We start from the raw sequence: 19,306 nt of genomic DNA on the forward strand, positions 1-19,306 counted from the left end.
AAAAACACAGAGACAACATTTATCTGTTGCAAAAAATGTATTTGATTACTCGAGTAAAATTACAGTATCTCTGCTGTTAGTAAGTATTAAATGTTAAAGAAACTGGACTTCTTCTCCTTTCAACTTTCCAGGAAAGTGCATGTAACAGTCCAAGATTTCCCCCCTCCCCCCATGCCTAATACAAAATAAACAAACACTATACTTGTTCCCTCAGTCAAGAAGTAGGGCTTGGTCTTGTAAGGAACATATGTACATTTTAATGCAAGTGATATTTCTTATAGTATATACAGGAGCATCTACAGTTGTCCATGGAAGGTTGTTCAAGATGCTATACTTAGCAGCATTGTGAAAGTCCAGCACACTTTCTATAATGAATATACCTACAAGGCAAAATGTTACGTCTCAGTTTCAACTACCAAAACAACACTTTTGTATCGTCTCTAATAATCTGCGTGCTTATTACTGTACAGAAACGTATTAACATTTAAGACGACTCAAGTAAAAAGCACAATACAAATAACAGTTCAAAACGGAAAATGTTAAATCTACAAAAATTAAAGCAGTTTTAATTTTATAATAAAAATCAAAAACTGAGCTTGTGTAAAGGACCCACGCTGTTCAGTTTATAATCTCGGTTTTCAGTCCTTTTCGTAATTCTGTTTGGAAAATTAAACTTTGTGTTTGCTGATAAAATTTCCAGCAGGATCAAAGTGTACATTTATATACAGACTTTTATAATAGATCTAATGCATCACTGAGGCATTGCATCAATACCAGAGTTCATGTTAAACTGGGTATAGAAAATAAGTTAATGCCAGAATAAGATCACCTAGCAGAACAGACTTGCAACCGCCATAAATGTTACAGCAAGTTTACAGCACTCTAGTCGATTAGTATTTAGTTCAAAATACAAGAGACCAAAGTTAATGCTTGCATTTGTTTGCAAAGCAAGGTTATATCACTAATAAATAAGCTCTCTTAGAACTCTAGAAGTAGAACATGGTACAAAAGAAGGTCTTTACAATGTTGTAGTTTGTAGACTTGGGAAAAAAAACAACCCTAGGTTGCACTATTTGCAGGAATGTTACTTTTTAAGGTTTGTTCTAATTTGTTACAATTTCTTTGTTGTCTTCCACAAAACGTGTAAAACAGAAGTTTGTCCCATTTTCATTGCTTGCCATTTTCTCCAGACCAGCTAGAGGTGCATTAGGTTCTGAATTCTGGAGCTTCTCCAGGCTTCCCGTCAAGCCACTAATAGGTGAACTACCACCATTACCCAGGCTTCCAGGAATTGGAGGAATGCCACCATTCTGAATGACTGAGATCTCATTGGTCTTCATAGCCAAGCCATTGGAGAGTGCAGCTGCATACTGATTCCAGAAGCTGGAAGGGTCTCCATTTCCTGACCTTGCAGCCAAATCTTTCTGAAACATTTCTGGGAATTTTACAGGATTGCCTCCTAGAAATGTCATGGGACCATCCACAGAAAGTCGTCTGCCTCGCCTGGCAGGAGTGCTGTTCCACATATGAGTGCCCATGTGAACCTACAAAAAGAGAGAGAAAGAGAGAAAGAGAGAGAGAGAAGAAAGGAGTTAGCAGTGGTATTCATATGGATTTTGATCAAACATATGTTAGAAAAAAAAAACAAAGAAAGCAGTCCATGCGTCCTATTATGTAAAGAACAGCACTAAAGTTAAAGGATGCAACATTCTAGTTCAAATAAGCAATAACAAATAAGTTTCATTTGGGTGTTCATACAGAGAACACCCAAATTCCCTGCAAAACAATACATTGCTTATTACTCTTTTTTATTACATGTATTTAGTTTATAATGGCTTCATGTTATTCAGACAATTGCAGATAGCTAGTTTCAGGGTTAGAATTGCTATGTCCACTTTCATTGCAATAGTAAGTATTGTATTTGACACCCTTTACCCTATAAACGTCCTTTTCAGACAGGAAGAAAGTATCCTTTACTGATTGCTCATCAGAGAGCCTTGCGTATAGACAGAATGGCCTGAAAGTAATTATTCATCTCACATTACTAACAGCAATCTCTAGAGAAATTCTCTGTCAACAGAAAAATGTACACAGTCAAGTGCTCAACTGGTGTTCGAGAACTTAAGTATATTTGCTTTTTTCCCAACACATATCAGTAGAAAATGTTAGTTATATAATCAATTAAAGTAATGCCCATTAGCCCAATAATTATGATATTAGTTTTTAAAACCCTTTATTGTACACCACAGTTATGAAAAATGGGATATTTAAAAGACTTCTACTTATTTAACGAGGCTTGCAATATGCTTCATGCTTCTCTTTAATTAATACTCCCTACCAACATCAGGCTGCTTTATTTCATAGTCTACGTAGGAACTCACCGCTGCTGGGTGCATTTTACAAAGCATCAGTAATAGCCCACCACATTATACTCTCCAAGCTTGTTCAAAATGCCAGGCACTCAGCAAGCAAAGCTACTACTGCTGAAACTGACTGGATAAAACCACAGATACCTAAGAGTAGTGTTGTTTACAACCCTTCAGATATAAGTGTTTATAAAATTAAAAAAGCAACATTACAAAAGCAGCCAGAGGGAAAGTACCTTGAGATTGCCCTTTGTTGTGAAAGCTCTTCCACATATAGTGCAGGCAAAAGGCTTTTCACCTGTGTGTGTCCTTTCATGAATCTGCAAAGCACTGGAGGAAGAAAAGGTTTTCCCACATGTGTTGCAGTAGTGCTGTTTGGGAGTTCTTCTGGGTAGAGTTGGAAGCAGAACCGGTGATGTGGCAGAAGATGGCAGAGGCCCTGAAGGAACCAGACCAGGGGGTGCTTCTTTACTATCCTGAGACGAGCCATGCACAAAGCCATTAACTTCAGTCTTTATGAGTGATGACAGTGAATTAGCAGGCATAACGGAAGAGTTCTGATTAGGGCCAATATTGGAATTGGGTTCAAAAAGTTGTGATGGTAGATCTCGCATTTGATGTGTCAACATATGCTGCTTTAAATTACCCTTTGTGGAAAAGCCACGATTGCAAACTGTGCAAATAAATGGTCTCTCTTTGGTATGACTTCTGTAATGAATGTCCAAGGCACTCTGACAAGCAAATGTTTTGCCACAAATGTCACATGCTGTATTTTTAAATTTACCTCTATCTCTGAAAGGAAACAGCATACTCAGGGACTCTTCTTTAATCATTTTATCTGTGTTACTAGATGTCAAATCCAAAGCACCACCATTAGCAGGGGCTGGAGACAAACCATTGGCAAACTCACTTGGTAAAGCTCTTACTTGTTTCTCTTCAATACTAGGTGATTTGTGGTAATCATTTGTGCTGTTGGATGGGGACAAGGCCTGCATAGAAGAGGTAGACTCTGAGACAGCAGGACTTCCAGCACTTTGGCTCTCCATATCACCACCAACAGATGATGAATCATTAGTCATAACATCCCCCTCCACTGACCCATTTTCAACCGACTTTAAGCTTGCTTGAAGTTGCTCCACAAGTCCAGCATTGATCATTTTCATTTGATTTTCTAAAGCAGCAATACTTGACATTTCCAGTGGGAGAGGTGAAGAAGATAAACTGTCTTGTGATGCATCCACAGATTTAGGTGTATCTGGCACACTGCTGTCAGGACAGTCTTCCATGTTCTCATCTGAGAAGTTGTCTAGATCATCAAAATTCTTCTCATCAAAAGATCCAGTATCAGACTCCATTGACTCAGGATAGTTTTCAGTGATGGGGGTATTGGGAATCTGTCCTCCCATATGCATTCTAATATGCTGCTGCAACACAACAGCATTGGTGAACTTTTTCTGGCAGATCGGACACGAATGTTGTACTCTCAATGGGGGCATGGCACGATGAACACTATAATGAGTTTTTAGATTTCCTTTAGTAGTGAATGCACGACCACAGATTTTACATTTAAATGGCCTTTCACCAGTATGTGTGCGATAATGCATTTTTAATGCACTCTGGCAACTGAGAACTCGATGGCAAATAATGCACTCATTGGGATCGGTTGCCTTTTTATCAATATTTTCTACCAGTTGCTGCAATTTTGATGTTTCTGATGCCGGTGTTGAATCTAACAGTCCTCCAAATGGAAACTTTGCTTTAAACTGCTCTGACATTAGAGGCATCAGTGGATTTGTGAAAGTGACGGCACTGCTGGAGCTGGAGTCTGCTGCTGGAGAGCTCACCGAGTTGTTAGCGTTAGTGATAGGGTTTGAATTTTGAGTGCTTTCTTCTGTTTTGCTGTGTGAGGTAGGCAAAGCACCAGCCTCTACCTCATCTGAAAGTCCATTTGAATTTCTTGCAGTAGAATCAGCTCCTCCGGAGTCACTTTTGACAGAACACGGGGGGCTAGCCGAAGGATGGCTAATGGGAATAGGTTGAGGCTCCTCAGTTTTGATAAATGGCGTCAAACTTGGAATTGTTGGTGGGAGTGGCAGGCCAACAGAAGTTGTCAGAGTTGACAAGACTGGCTTGCTGTCCAGCCAGCTGGTTACAGGTTTCTCAGGTGGTATAGACATTCCATAAGGAATACCTGTGCTTGTAGGAATATTGTCCAAATGCTCTGGCACAGGGTATGGATTCATTTGAATATGAGGGTATTTTTCTTTATGACGCTGAAAATGGACTTTTAAGTTTCCCTTGGTGGAGAACCGGTTTCCGCATATGTTGCATTTGAATGGCCTCTCGCCGGTGTGAGAACGTAAGTGAATCTGCAAGGCACTGTCACTCCCAAACACTTTAGCACAGAACCTGCATTTATGTTTAAAGAATGCCTCATCTGAAGTACTTTTTGCTTCAAAAGCAGTTACATTTGGTGGCTTGCTTTTTCTTTGCTGTGCCAAGGCAGTCAAGGAGTTTAAATCCTCTGCAGGTGTTCCAATATTGGACAAGGGGGTGGAGAAAACAGAGTTACTAGGGGTGGGCTGAGGTAGAAGTGGATTAGATGCAGGACTTAATAAACTGCTTATTGCAAAAGCTGGTGAAGATGATGCTGATACTGGTGGGTTGTTGAGCTGTGAGCCACCAATATTTGAAGCCACTTTTTCTGAGGATGGTGTTGTAACTGCTGCTGCCAATATGTTAATATTTGGAGAAGAGCCACTACTGGATGGAATTATAGTGTTGCCAGGGTTGCTCTGAGGTAGCTGTATAGGGGGGGGTAGTTGTTTCACACCACTGATGCTGGCAGATTGACTAGCAAGGCTTTGTGCTAATCCAGCTGCTGCAGCCAGCTGCTGGGATAAATGTGAACTTAATGTGGATAAGGGGTTGGCAGATGTTCGTAACGTACCTTGAGAAGGACTAGAAGACGTTGGCATGTCTGTGTTTTGGGAGGCCAACAATAATATTTGGTGACGAATTTGTTCAATCAGTTGCAACTGGTGGATCTGTTGTTGCTGTAAAGCCAACAGTTGCTCCATTAGGGCAGGTACAGCAACCTTATTATTTGATGCACCATTACATCTTGCTTCTTGTGAGAACTGTGCTACTGCCACTTTAGTACTTTGAAGGTTTTCGATTATTACATTGCTATTAATCACCGAAAAGTTGCCTAATGTTGTCAGATCCCCTATTTGAGGTAGAGAGGTTGTTACAGCTGAGGTACCCATTGTGGAGCTGTTACTGCTTGTAATACTATTGTTGATGCTCTTGGAACTGCTACTGCTATTGTTAATGCTGGAAGCCTCCACATCCATGGATTCTTCCTTGTCAAGTTTGTTATGCTCTGAAAGGTCACTGCAGTCTACTTGATCTGTGTTATTAACTGTGTCATTCATCTGTTCATCAGGATTATCAGAAGGGGAACTAGGAGGGAAGGTTTCAGAAGGAGAAGCTGGATTTTCATTCACAATTAAAACTAATTGATTTTTAGTACAGTTCTTCTTGTGTTGCAGGAGATCTGATAATTCAAAGAACTCAGCACAGCACCTGCCACAGACATGGGCGTCCTTGTTCTTAGTGGTTCGATTTGCTTGACCCTTTTCTGTGTCTCCTACAACATCAAAAGATGACGGATTAGAAACCAAGCAGAAATGCAGAAAAATCCTCCAGGACATTTTTATTTTAATCTACCATTTTTCTCAACCATACTAAAATAGACTAAGATTGTACATGAAAACAGATCGATATTTTTACTTCACAAATGTTGCTCATGACTGATTTTTAAGACTGTACAAGGGAGTTTTATCAATCTCTGTGTCTTAGATGATCATTTCCTTCAGATAATCCATCAAAATATAAAATACTATGAACTGAAGACATTGGGGCATAATGAAATTCCATAGTAAAGTATTGATTTCCAATATTTCATACTGCTTATTGTCTAGTTGTCCACTGAGTGCAAATCAACCATTTGAAGGACTCATTAGACTCTCAAGTTCCTGTCAACCTTGTTCATTTTCAACTGATTCAAAAGATATCTGTGACAGTTGCCCCTGTCACTAAACTAATTTGTAGTCATTCAAGGTCCCAATCAGTTGTTGACAAGAAAAAAAGTGCATATCACCAAGCTTTACACTGACAATTAAAAAAATGCTTCCAAGTTTCTACATTAGGCCTCAGCTAATTTTGATCCAACACTAAAGATTGGTTTCTACATCAAAAAGTTAATTCCACTGCAACTGCAGACATGAAGCTAAATACAAAAGGGGAAAAAAGCCCTCAATTAAACAGCAATGTTCATATTTCAATACTAAAGTATTTTTCTAAATCTCATTATGATGCTTTGACCTATACTTACTTTTAAGGTTTAAGAACGTTCAGTCTGCTATTATTTATCAAACATGCTCCTTATGGGAATGATTCTGACCTCTGGATTTTGGCCAGGATAACTGAGTAGCTCCATTAGTTCAGTGGAGATGCTATGAAATTACACCAGACAGAGTTCAGAATCTGGTCTTCTATCTATAAACCCAGCATAAGTTTTACATTTCTGAATAAACATCAAGAAAGATGAGCAGTTAAAAGGAAATGTTCACATACAATAAGAAATAACTCTTGGTTTTAAGTTTGATAATGCTCTGCAATTTTCCTTGTCTGAATGCATTTAAAAACTATTTGCTCTTAACTGTTGTCAATTGTTTAACAGATTGTACTGAACCTCTCATTATAAAATCCTTTCATTTCATGTTTGTTTCCACTAGTTGCTCACATTTCTTATCACTAGGATCCATTTGTAAATTAAACATAAAAAAAATCTCTGGCTCTAAACTAGCTGATCCTATTCAAAGACAGGATGGCTCCCTATTGTTTGCTCAGCATGAGGACACCAACTTCTGTTGTACAAATGGTGTGTGGTCATCTTGGAAGGCTGTGAAAAAAACTGTTTAATTCAAGGATTACCTCCCTGCGTGTTTCTCTCCTATACTAAATCAGATAATAGGTAGTTTCCATGACTTCCAAATTAAATCTCAAAGAAAACTAAAATAAAAAGTTCCTGCAAAAATGGAGAAACTTAAACTAAAATGATTAGCCTCAACAAGCTGAATGTAAAGAGACATTTTACTTTTATATATGCAAACAGACACAATGAAGTTTATTAGCATTATTAAAAAAAAGTTTTGTTCCCTATAGCCTTTCCTCAAATACGTTACAAGCTATGATACAGAGCTTACTGTGATCACCCCCAAAATGGAATGATCATCTCCTGCAGTTAATATATTAAAGTAACAAGTTAGTTTCATGATACATGGATAAGTTTATTGATCTTTATTGATACACATCTCAGAAAATTAAAACTACATGAGACTATATCAGTATGTGTAATATGACAACTTATAAGGTATGAACAGAAAGCAAAATGATTCAGTTTTTAAATTAAATGTTTATCTGTGCCAATTAGTGCTGGATGCCAATGCATATTTCATGTGCTTGTAGAATACTTTGCTACTTATTGAGCAAAAGTAAAGCAAAATATTAAATGAGATTTATTAAAGTTGTGCATTTTTCTTTAGTCATTGTGTTGTTTAACTCAGGATAAAAATAATATGACAAACATTCCACTTAAGGCTTTTTATTTTGACAACCAATTTCAAATGATGCATCCATTTCAGATGCTTATTTTAAACTAGGAAATGCAATTCCTAATATATTCAACAGAAATGTTATTTCTTTCTCTTTGCACATTTCCATATGTAATGGTTATGTTTCCATCTACTTTTACAGCCAATTATGAAGGAACAAAAGCTATTCTGTTTGTTCACACATTTTCAACAAAATGCATTAAAACTATTATGTCAGCATGTTCTATTAAGCTCTGCATTCAGTGGAAAATACTTTTCAACCAGATCACATTTATCAAAACATAAAGCCACTTTAAAACACAGTTTTGCTTGGTCAGCTGTGCTTAGACAAATAATGGCAGATTCAGAACTAAATAACTAGCAAGGGAAATCAGAAAACTGACTTCATCAATTGTACACATTACAATAGAGTTGCTACAAATATTTAGCACTTCTTTACTAAGATTAAAGAATATTTTAGTTTACTGTCTTCTGTGAAATATACAATATTCTGTCTTTACAAACAGAAGTTACTTTGTATAAACATCTACCTACAACTTCTTTGCTTCAGAAACTTTTAGGGTATCTGGCAGGATATAACACTGACCTTTCACATTTTAAAATTTATATGCTTGTATTTAAAAAGGGTATGGATATTGCAGAAATTAAGATGTCTGTCACATCATGAGAACTACAATAAGCCACCTCTGGATTGATCCAAGCAAGATTTGAAGTTTTAATTTTTGTAGTATTTTTCATCCTGATCTCTAATGATGCATTTCATACCATTTTAATTTCCTGGGGTTTTTTAATGCAAAATTTTATAAAAAATAAATATACATAAAAAGAATAATAAGCCTTACTTTATAAAAAACAGATCTTAAAATTGAAGGCTGCCTGCAGTCTACATTGCCTTCCACTGTACAGACGGAAAAGAGATGCACTAGTAAGTAATAATACGGTTAAAATTACATCGATCTCAAAACGTAGACTTTTAAGTTTAATACAAAGACTACAACATGCTTTCTGCAGAATATTTAATCTCTACTGTATGTTAAGCACATCTGCTAGCTTTTAATGTATTTCCTGGAATAATCTGTTCTAAATAATAATAATTGGTGACCTGACTAAATAAAGTCTCTTTGTTGTGCTTATGATGGCATGAAGCCTACCATCTTAGTTTAATATATCCTGTAAAGAATTAAAGTAAAAGTTAATCTACAGTGAGGAGTTACAGAAAATTCAGAGCGGTAATTATGAAAAAAAATGTCCATAACTTAAAAATACATTAAGGAGAGTTTGTATAGCAAATCCCTTCTCATTTTACAGGTTTCTTAAGGATCATGAAATTTTTTGTTATTCATCTCAAGCCTTTCACTCATCTCAAACTTGGGAATTTTGAACCACTTGAGATGCATATTCTAGAATGGGAATCAAAACATTCCATAATCCTTAACAAACCTGTAAAAAAAGAAAAAATAAACACCTGACTTGCATAGCAAAAAGACTGAACAAAGACATACAGTCTGAAACCTTCTAAATACTTTGTTTAAAACATATTTATGTATATATGCTTCCAACATGATGTTTTGCTAAAATTTCTATTACAAAAGGACACGTTCCGTATCTACGAACTTTTCCGCAACTTCCTTTCTCAGGCACTTTAAAAATGCATGTTCTCTTAATCCCAGTTTGTATTAATATTCCCAAATCCCTGATGTGCAAAAAAATTTAATTCACTACTACTTTAAGCAAAATACTACATAAGGAAATGTACGCCTCAAAATGTTATTCTGAAGAAAACTTGTTATATATTTAAGTGTGCGTGTTTACATTTAACTCAATTTCTTAAGTTTTTTTAATAATAAAACAGGTAAATTTGCTCATATATTACATTCACTTGAACAACTGTTCTGGAACTTGATATGAAAAAACAAACAAAAAAAATGACTAAACTATCCTAAAACTAGGTGCAAACCACCTAATAAGCACAATAAAAAATGTCTACCCTATGGATGAATCAAAATGAACACTAGATGGGGTTCCAGTTGCAACAGTTTCTTCAAAAAGTTCAGTGTAGTTTCACTGTTCCAGTGACACGTAAAAGAAAGGCTCCTTAAGGCTATATCTGAACTTTGGCTACATAAACATTGGCAAAGGGACAAGAAACTAAATCCCTGTTGTTTGGAGGGTAAAACGGAGCTATGGGAACTACCTGTCAATCTCCTCTTCGGGGGTCTGGCATCTGAGGGGTGACAAGGGAATAGGGTTAGCAAAAGAAGCAAAGCTGATAAGGTGAAGCTAAAATAAACTACTAACTTCCTGCTAAGCGACCAGTAAGACTCAATTCGGGGGTCACTGGCAAGATACTGAAGTACATATTGTGATCTGAACCTTGTCACCTTTGGATGGAAGGAGGCTAGCAAAGGTTAAAACAGCTGAACACTTAAGTTTTTTCCTAGCACCAGCCATGCAGATTTTCTTGGCTATATGGTCATGCAGCAATTTTGCTTACGTATTCTAATTTCCAATTCTTAAAGAAGATTCAGAAGGACAAGTATAAAGCACCTTAAGTTGTCAGAAAAGGCAGCAATCAAGGCTTTCTTGGATGTGCATTAAGAAAAGGTCCATTTTGCTTTTTTATTTATAAGGACAAGATATTTAATTGCCTTTCCCTCTGATTAAGATTGCTTCAATCACAATTAATTTTTTTGCACTTAAAGGATGATCATGGTTAAAAATGACTTCTCAGTGAGTGAGCTCCGATATAACTAACTAAATGAAAAGAACACTCCAGAGATTGCCATCTGTAACTCAACATCCAAACGTTAAATTACATATACAATAAAATCCAAAATTCATTTTTGGAAAAGGGATGGGAAAGTGTATGTGAAAGCAACCCATACTAGGCAGGCGTTAGTTCATTTCAGACTGCTTTACACCAGCATAACCCCAACTGATGTCAGTAGCTATTCTTGATTTACATCAGCACAAATGATAACTGAGCAAGGCCTTCTACATTTTTCACTCTGCAAGTTTATGTAACCAATACCATATTCAAAACAGTCTTGAATACAGTTATCTCATGAAAAGGCCTCATTATGTAATAAGTTAAAAGAAGCCTGACTAAAACACACATTCCTTGTGAGCACCCTTGCCATGCAGGTGTTTATAAAAGCAACGCCCCCCCCCACCCCAACTATTGCAATTTTCATTAGGTGTCCGGGCCCAGAAATCAGTGTGGACCATCATATTGGTACAAATGAATAACTAGAATTTCTGTATATTTACCTAAGTAACCTTGTCTGCTGGTATATCATCAGAGCAGTTGACTATTACAATCCTCTATATGGAAGGAAAGTGTTTATTTTATTTGCAACAAATACTGGCTGCATTACTCTTCTGCTATTCTGAAAAATTATGCTCCAAAATAATCTACGGATTTGTCTTTAGGCCCTACAGCTGCAACAATCTATCAAAAAACAAACCAAGTTAAAAACACACAAACTATAGCAAGAAAATATCACATGGTCTCACAATTATTACTAAAAAGTAATAATCTCACAGCTGTGTCCATGTGTTTTCTACCAGTAACTAGTTACTTGTTGAATCTGTCGAAAGGCACTTTTGCTATTAGTCTTATTTCTTTCCTGTTTAGTCCAGTATATATGTGCATAATCACAAAATATAATAATGCAAACTTTCTTATTCGAGGATTGCAAGGAAAATACATTTTAAGATGTAAATCTTAAGAGTAAGGATATGTTGTCATCCCTTTGAAGAGAGACTACTGAAAAAATAAAACGTATGCTGTTATAGGATGAAGTTTCTCTTTCACACATGCTATTAAATGGAATATATACTAGAGAGTTTCATAAACTAGAGCTCAAGTCAGAGAGAATAAAATTTGAGGTGAACTTTACATGATACTTTTCAAATTTGCCCTCTTAATTTTTCCTTCATACCATAACCTTGTAAATGTTAATAAAGTAGCAGTGATGCTGAACATGCTTGAATCTTGAACCTGCAAATAAGCTAACAAACCTGAAAATCACCATGTTGAGAAAGAGGGAGAGATGGTTCAGGATTCTTTTTAAAATGTGTTTGTTTTTGCGATGTCAAGAGGTATAATGAAAAATGTGTTGCACCCATTTGAAAAAAAGGCAGTCAGAATATTTTTTTTAGAACTTCTCAAATGAATAAAGCATTCCTTAATTTAGTGTTTTGTGGGCTTAGTTGTATACTAATATTATTACAACCTTCTAAATCCTGTAACACTATTACAAAACATACCCTCCAGGCAACTTAGTCAAAACTTATTGTCCAAGCATATAAAACAGCCATAACCTAAAATCATTACTACTGGGGGGGGGGAGGAAGGCTCCTACAAGGTTTCTAATAGCTTACTACTTTTCTTAGAAAATGAGCCAACGTTTAAAAAACGAAGCAAGCCAATTCTAAGCGTAAGTGAACTTCCTAGCCCTGTAAGCAAAATAAAAGATTCTTTTCATGCCATCATTTTAGGCAGAGTCCAACTTATTTGAAACACATCATTTAGCAACAGGCAAGAACGCTCTTCAGTTAAAACCCCTCTCACTCCCATTGTCTTCCATTTGGAAACAACATGCAATATCAGAGCTCAACAGATGAAAAACAGGAAAATGAATGATTGTTTAAGATCCTTGATTGTACTTTGACACTTGCCATCTCCCCCAAAAAATTAAGAAAAAAAAAATACAAGCCATCAAGAGATGTGATTAAATAAACTGAGGATGTCTGGTTCTTCAGCAAGATCATTTGTTTCTCCCCTCCTCTGCTTGCTTGGAAAAGTTCAGAGTTCCTTTGTAGCACACTGGGGCCAGGCTCTCTGAGAACAACCTTTTCCCACCTCATGCTTGAAACTTCAAGCTGAAGCAATATATACCAGAGGAAAATGAATGTGTTGGCTAAAGAGAAATTCAATTAGTACTGCAGCAACAAACCCCTCGAACAGCTCAAGTGATTAAAACTCATCTAAAAAGCAGAAGTTTGCTCCCAGCCATCAGAATACTTTAAATAAGCGCTGGGAGAGCTCCCAGAAACTCTTGCTTAGCTATTTACTGCTTGAAAGCCAGGGTGCCTCGGTGGCTTTCAAAGCTGCATAATAATGAAGCCCCCTTCAACCTCTGCAAGGCAGGCCCCAGTCACTATCCGCATCTCGCGCCCCTGAAGTTAAATTCGGTGGCAAACTCCTGGCCAGCCCCCTCCCCGTGCAGCTAGGGGGAGAAAGAGAGGGAGGGGAAGGGGGAGCTGATAAAGGGAAAATGAATTAAAAGGACAGTTCAGAGATCACAGCTCCCACGTCCCAAACCTACCTCGGTGGCGGCCCTGCCAGGCGCGCTGCTGGAAAGTTGAGGGGAAGGGAGGGGGCGGCTCCCGGCTGCCGCTTTCCTGACTAACGCGGGGGGTTAATGGGGCTGCGGGGAGCAGCCCCGGGTCCCGCTCCGGGACTCGCGGCGCACGGGCTGAGCCCCAGCGCCTGCCTGGCCCCGCGGTGCCCGCGCCCGGGCAGAGGACGGAGCCCAAGGCGGCCCCGGCCCGAGGGGGCCGCTCACATGCCCCCTTCCGCGTCCGCGCGGAGCCCGCTGCCCGGCTCCCCCGCCTGCAGGGAAGTGCGGAGGTGGGAGAAAGTCCCAAACTGCGGTTCTCCCGCTGCCGGCCCGGCCGCCTGCGCTTTGGGCACCGGGACAAAGCGGCCCTGGACGGGGCCGGGGCCGGGGCCGGGCCGGGGCGGGCAGCCGGCGGCCGAGCAGCCCCCGTTGGCTGGGGACGCAGCCGGGCGGCAGGAGGCTCCGGTGCGGGCCTGCCCCTGCCCCTGCCCGGCGCACGCAGGCACAGGTAGGGCAGGGCACGGCCCCCGCCCCGCCAGGGACAACACACGAAAGCCCAAGGCCGAGCAGCGAGCGCAGCTCCCCGGGCCGAGCACGGAGCCGGCGCCGGGAGCAGCAGGCGCACTTCTGGCTGCAAACTTTCCGAGGAGCGACACCCCAGCCCCAACACGCACACACGGCCCGCGAGGCGAGCGCTGCCCGGGCTGCGGGGCTGCAGCGGGCGAGGCGCCGGCACGTCCCCCGCACGCGGGCGTGGGCTCAGGGCGCCGCGTCCCGGGGACCGGGGGGGCCGTGGGGAGCCCGCCGCCGCCTCTGGGCTCGCATCGCACGGCCGCCAGGAGCGGAGGGAAAGCAACAGCCCGACACGAAACGTGTTCAACTCAAACAACCCAACGAGCACAAGAAGATCCAAAAAAAAACAAAGACAAAAAAAAAAAAGACAAAAAGAAAAAAGAAAGAAAAAACCACCCCCCGCTCCCAAGTCCGGCGGCTCCAGCCCAGCCCAGCCCAGCCTTGCCTGCCCCGGCGCAGCTCCCCGCTCTCGGCCAGGGTAAGTTGATCTATTTTGTGCGCGCGTTGTGTTAAAATGTGTGCGGGAGCAGAGGGGAACTCACCATTTCGCTGGGGTAATAAGGCCAGATCGGGGTCGGACTGGAAATGCTGAGGCTTCGCCTGCTTCCTCCGCGACATGCTGGCTCAAACATCAGCTGGGGCAGAATAAAAAATTACTAAAAAAAAATCTTCTCAAAATTACGGAAATCGAGCCTCCCCCCCCAGCCCGCCCGGTCCTCCGCGCACCGCGCATGTGTCCTGCTATAATTATGATTATCAATAATGCATTGCGATTAATCATAGAGGGGCTCTTTGAAAGGCGATTGGCACATGGCCAGCTCTATTCAAACCAGCTCGCCTTAATCAATTAGGCGCTGATTTGCTGGAGACCCTTGTCTCTCTGCAGCTCCCACCCAATGAGTCGATCCATGTGGCAGGAGAAGGGGCTGGATTTCCCCAAAGCTGTTTGGATACAGTTTAACCCTCTTAGCAACCAGCTGGGACTGTATCACGCCATCCCTGTTACTATAGGAATGTGTCTCCCCCCCGCCCTCCGGCCCGGCCGCTCGCTGCTGTCCCGGGCTCTCCCCATTTTTCTTTCTGCAAAAGGGCAACGAGAAGTGTCCGCACGGGGAACCAACAAGGGATCGGGGAAGAGAAACATCCCGACCCCGGCGAGAGCCCGGAGCAGCCCCGGCGCGGCGCGGAGCACCTCTCCCGGGCGTTGGGAAGTCACCGCTCCCCTCCTGCCGCCCGGGAAGCGGTGGGGGGAGGGGGGGGGAAACTTTTCAGTGGTATTTTCTGGTGAGCTTTTTTTTTTTTCTTCTCTTCAACTGTTATGTTCACGTTTCCCAGGCATAAATTGTACCTTGCCCAGCTAGATCCCAGTGTCCCCGCCTCTGCCTGCGACTGCATTATTCCCAGCCCTGCTGCTGCAGCTGCAAAAAGTTTTTCTGGGCGCTTTGCAAATAAAGATCCTCCCCCCACCCCCCTGCCGCCCCCGCGCTGCCTCTCGCCTGCCCCTGCCCCTGCCCCTGCCCCCGGCCCGGCACAGATCGCGGCGCGGCGCGGCGCGGAGGACGGGCCGCCGCTTTACCTCGCGCGCATTCCCAGGACAATTACTGCAAAGTTTTTGGGAGCCGCGGGGCCAGGCTGATAAGGCGGGGCGCGGGCTCCTCCCCCCGCCGCGGCCCGGGTTGGCTGGGGCCGGAGTCAATCTCCGGGGGAGGCGGAAACGAAGCGACTCATCTCCCCGGAGCTCTCGGCCGGGCTCCGCGCGGGGACCGCGGGGCGGGGGCTGCGGCCGACTTTACACGTTTCCGCGCAGCTTCTCCTCCTCCTCCTCCTCCTCCTCCTCTCTCCCCGGGCCAAGTCACAGCTCACTTCTGCTTTCCTTGGCGGCGCTCACCCCCCCCCCCTGGCCCGCCCGGTGCGGACCCCGCTCCCTGCAGCAGACAGACTCCAGGTGGTGGGGAGCGGGACGGCGACACCCGGTCCGCGGCGCGGGGCGCAGCACTGCCCCCGGCCAGCCCCGGCCCGGCTGCGGGAGCTGCCCGCGGGGCGGCCCGGGACAGCGCGCCCGAGCTCCTGCCGCCCGCGGGCCAAGTCCGCGCCGCTTCCCGGCCACGAGGGACACGCGCTGCCACGAGTGCCACCCCCTTCACAGCGCGGACAGCGACGGGGGCGGCTCCGGGGCACTCGCGAGCCCGGACTGGCGGGGACGGCTGTGCACGGCCTCCTCCCCGCCCGGCCCGGCCCGGCCCGGCCCCGCAGTCCGCGCGCGACAGAAGTTGCCGGGCAGAAGCGGAGAGCGCAGAAGAGCGCTCCGCGGCTCCAGCCACTGCCTCTCCCCTCGCCCTGGCCCATCCACCCCCCCCCCCGGATTATTTACTCAGCAAGAGAAACTGCTCCTTTCCCCCGTATTAATATTAACAAAGTCCCTGGAAAAGCAAGAGGCTGATCTCACATACAACTCATTTCAATTTCAAATGAGCCGGCAAAACCTGGAGAGCGAGAGAGGAGGAGAGCGAGAGACAGAACCGCTCCAGTCGAGGAACCGCCTCGCTCGGGTTTTCTTGTCCTGACAAGCAAAGGGACTAGACTTGAAAGGGGCTGCCAAGATCACTGAAAAAGCAGCAGACCCCCTCCCCCCCGCGCAAAAACAACAACAACCCCCCCCCCCCAAATCAACCAAGGACCAAGTGCCTTCCAAATATCTAGTCAGGTCTGGCAAAGTGGCCACTGCTTTGCTTTCACGTATAGGATGCTCCCCCCCCCCCCCAGCCGTGTTGGGTCCAGTAGATTTTGATAAAAAGACAAACGAAGCTATCAGCGGGGATGATGTTGAAGAATGAAGATAATAATGTTGCTATAGGTGGTACTTCACATGACATTATTTTTCACTGAATATTTAAAGAGCTCTTTGGGCAGAGATGGATCTACTCCGTGCCGGGGTCCGCCTCCTCCCTCGCGCACCCGGGGAAGAACCGAATCCACCCGGACGGAAACTTCGCAGCTCCCCGGCGCCGCACATGCCCGCGCGGGCGGGCGCCCCGCACACGCGCCTCCACTTGCACGTCCCTCCCGCCTCCCTATTTCCAACTCCATCAGCTCCTCTGTCCGATCCCCGCTGCCCCTTCCCCTAACCCCTGCCTGAAAATTATTCCCATGTCCCACTTCATTCCATATTTGTGGATTGAGGTGTTTTAGCATCAATTCCCCCCTATGCGCTGTGCAGTCAGTTTGGTACGTATCAAAGCCGGAACTTGTTCATTAAATAAAATAAAATAAAAACAATGGTTTGGAGAAAAGCAAATTCTTCCGAAGAGATTCAGTTTGATAACTTTTATTTTTCGTTTCTCTGCTCCCTCGCCAGGATCAAAATCAAATATCCCAGGCTGTCTCCCAGGGTTTAATCGGAGCGCGGTTGATTATTTATTGTTTGTTTTCCTCCCCTTTGCTGGGGGCCGGAGGGGTGGGGGCGAGGGGGGAGCGCTGTTTGCGGGGAGAGAGAAGAATTGGTCTTTATTGTTGTTGATGGCAATACATCAATTACGTGTCATTGTCTCCAACACAAGTTGTGAGTATTCACAAACGTAAATACAGTGATCTTGTTTTTACACTGCTCCCCCCTTTTGAAGCTTCAAATGACAGTGACAGATTTTTCTCCCCCCCCCCCCACATACCTTGGAGATTTCTTTCGGTGGCGTTATTATTATTTATTTATTTATTTATTTTGTAGACGGGGGTGGTAGGATCTATAAAGTCCCTCAATGCAAATCCGAGCCTGGTTGGAAGACAAGCGTGGTGGGGGGAATCGATCTCCAGTTCATTGAGATGAGCACTGAAGAGAGATTGTAAACAGGGGATAATTTGCAGTTCATTCGGGTGAGAGACGATTTCAATGAGATGCAACACTCCAGACTGGATTATTGTTATTAAGGTTTGCGAGCAGACAGCCCAACCTTAGCACTCGGGGGTTAAAAGCTACACAATCCCCATATAGGTATGATGCGTCGTTAATAATGATTTGGGAGAAAATCCAATTGATTTCATATTTTCTGCAAATGTTCACCTCTGGTGCAGCTTTTAAGGCGGAATTTGCTTAGCTCCAGATCGCTCTCTTCCCAGAGCTAACCCCGAACAATCAACCTCTAACCTGGGAAAATTGTTATTGTTGAACATTGTTTCTGCACCAAAATTAAAGCCGTTTAAAGGAAACGCCCTCGCGGGGTAATTAAAACATTCACATTTTCAGACTGCAAAATACCTACTTTTAAATGCTGCCTTGCTCTTGTTTGCCTTTATTATGATTTTTCCTAGGAAAGGTATTGTCCAAACCAGTTCTTAAATATTGCTACATTTGACCTCTGCACTGCTAATACCAAGCCGCTCTTCAGCTCGGACTGGCTACATGTATTTTAGCAATGTGTGCAATTAGGGGCTTCCAGATGCTGCAGTCAGATGGGAACTTGGCTTTGTGCTCCGATATGTAATAAACTTTTGAGACAGTCCTGGGGCGCAGCTATCCAGGGCAGCAAGGAACAACCAACTATCCGATGATTGTTTTATCATCAATAGCCTGCATCACGCTATTCAATATGGACCTTCCGAGCTCTGTGAGAGTGTGGGTTTAGGTATGACTACTTTGTGGGCAATGCTGTCAGACTATTCCCCCTCTTCCCCCCCCCCCTTTTTTTTGATTTATTTTCTAATGATCTTTCCTTAGGAAAAAAAAAAGGCAGCCAGAATTGAATCCTTCTCCATTATTACTGACAACTAATAATTGATCATTGCTCTCAAACACAAGCTTTTAGCCACATAATTGAATCGTAAGCAATACGGGTTGAGCTAAAGGCAAAAGAAAACAAACAAAAACAAAATAAAACCAAATCTAACAGCACCACAATGATGGGGGGTTTTTTCCTCCCCGAAGATAAGAGAGGTGAAAATGACTAATGCCATAACGGGCCAAGGTGGAATTATTTAATTTAATTCTTTCTTTACACATTTGCTGCCTTTTGTTTGACCTGATGGCCAGCAAATTTTTACACATAGCTGTCCCTTTTGAGTTTATTGATGAAGGTGCTTCTGAAATGATTATCAAGAGATTTACAGCCATCACTCCCCACCTACGGGAGAAGTAGTAAAATCAATCCCTCAATCAATCAGACCCTCTGTGCATATCTTTTTAATCTGTTCTTTTAGCTGTTTTATTACAACACAAGCATTAAATATGTTTGTTTCAAATTTAACATAAATGTTTCTGAAGGACTCTGTCAATTTAGATATATAAATCACTAAGTAAACAAGCTAGATGGAAAATAGTCGTTCCCCATAAGATGGTAAAAAAGTGAGG

At 42.8% G+C, this 19,306-nt stretch overlaps 1 protein-coding gene and 1 long non-coding RNA gene across 5 annotated transcripts in view; one reads left to right on the forward strand and one right to left on the reverse strand.

Annotated features, from left to right (window-relative positions):
- Positions 1-14,685, reverse strand: SALL1 (spalt like transcription factor 1). Of its 3 annotated transcripts, none has more exons than XM_090062198.1 (3): positions 14,511-14,685; positions 2,603-6,018; positions 1-1,544 (listed from the first exon to the last, which is right to left on the reverse strand). In XM_090062198.1, the coding sequence occupies exons 1-3, from the start codon at positions 14,584-14,586 to the stop codon at positions 1,104-1,106; spliced, it is 3,933 nt and encodes a 1,310-aa protein (XP_089918324.1). In that variant the 5' UTR covers positions 14,587-14,685; the 3' UTR covers positions 1-1,103. The 3 variants fall into 3 exon arrangements, with proteins under 3 accessions (XP_089918324.1, XP_089918323.1, XP_089918325.1); XM_090062197.1 differs by lacking the exon at positions 14,511-14,685 and adding an exon at positions 13,381-14,323; XM_090062199.1 differs by lacking the exon at positions 14,511-14,685 and adding an exon at positions 8,890-9,303.
- The window catches only part of LOC149857241 (uncharacterized), a 21,262-nt gene continuing 16,271 nt past the window's right edge, over positions 14,316-19,306 (forward strand). The window contains exons 1-3 of one of the 2 annotated variants that reach the window (XR_016444095.1): positions 14,316-14,446; positions 15,058-15,252; positions 16,865-17,406. This is a non-coding gene — a long non-coding RNA (uncharacterized LOC149857241). Of the gene's footprint in view, positions 14,447-15,057; positions 15,253-16,864; positions 17,407-19,306 lie in introns of those variants that run through there. The other variant, XR_016444096.1, reaches the window with a different exon arrangement.

Source organism: Crocodylus siamensis, chromosome 9, assembly GCF_052110815.1.
Source record: "Crocodylus siamensis isolate JL-2025a chromosome 9, ASM5211081v1, whole genome shotgun sequence".
Taxonomy (NCBI): Eukaryota; Metazoa; Chordata; order Crocodylia; family Crocodylidae; genus Crocodylus; species Crocodylus siamensis.

Bases quoted from the DNA above. Each gene is read 5' to 3' on its own strand.
- SALL1 (XM_090062198.1), bottom strand. From the start codon at position 14,586: ATGTCGCGGAGGAAGCAGGCGAAGCCTCAGCATTTCCAGTCCGACCCC. The intron at 6,019-14,510 runs GTGAGTTCCCCT...TTGATGTTGTAG, and splicing joins CTTATTACCCCAGCGAAATG to GAGACACAGAAAAGGGTCAA. The intron at 1,545-2,602 runs GTACTTTCCCTC...CTCTTTTTGTAG, and splicing joins CAACAAAGGGCAATCTCAAG to GTTCACATGGGCACTCATAT.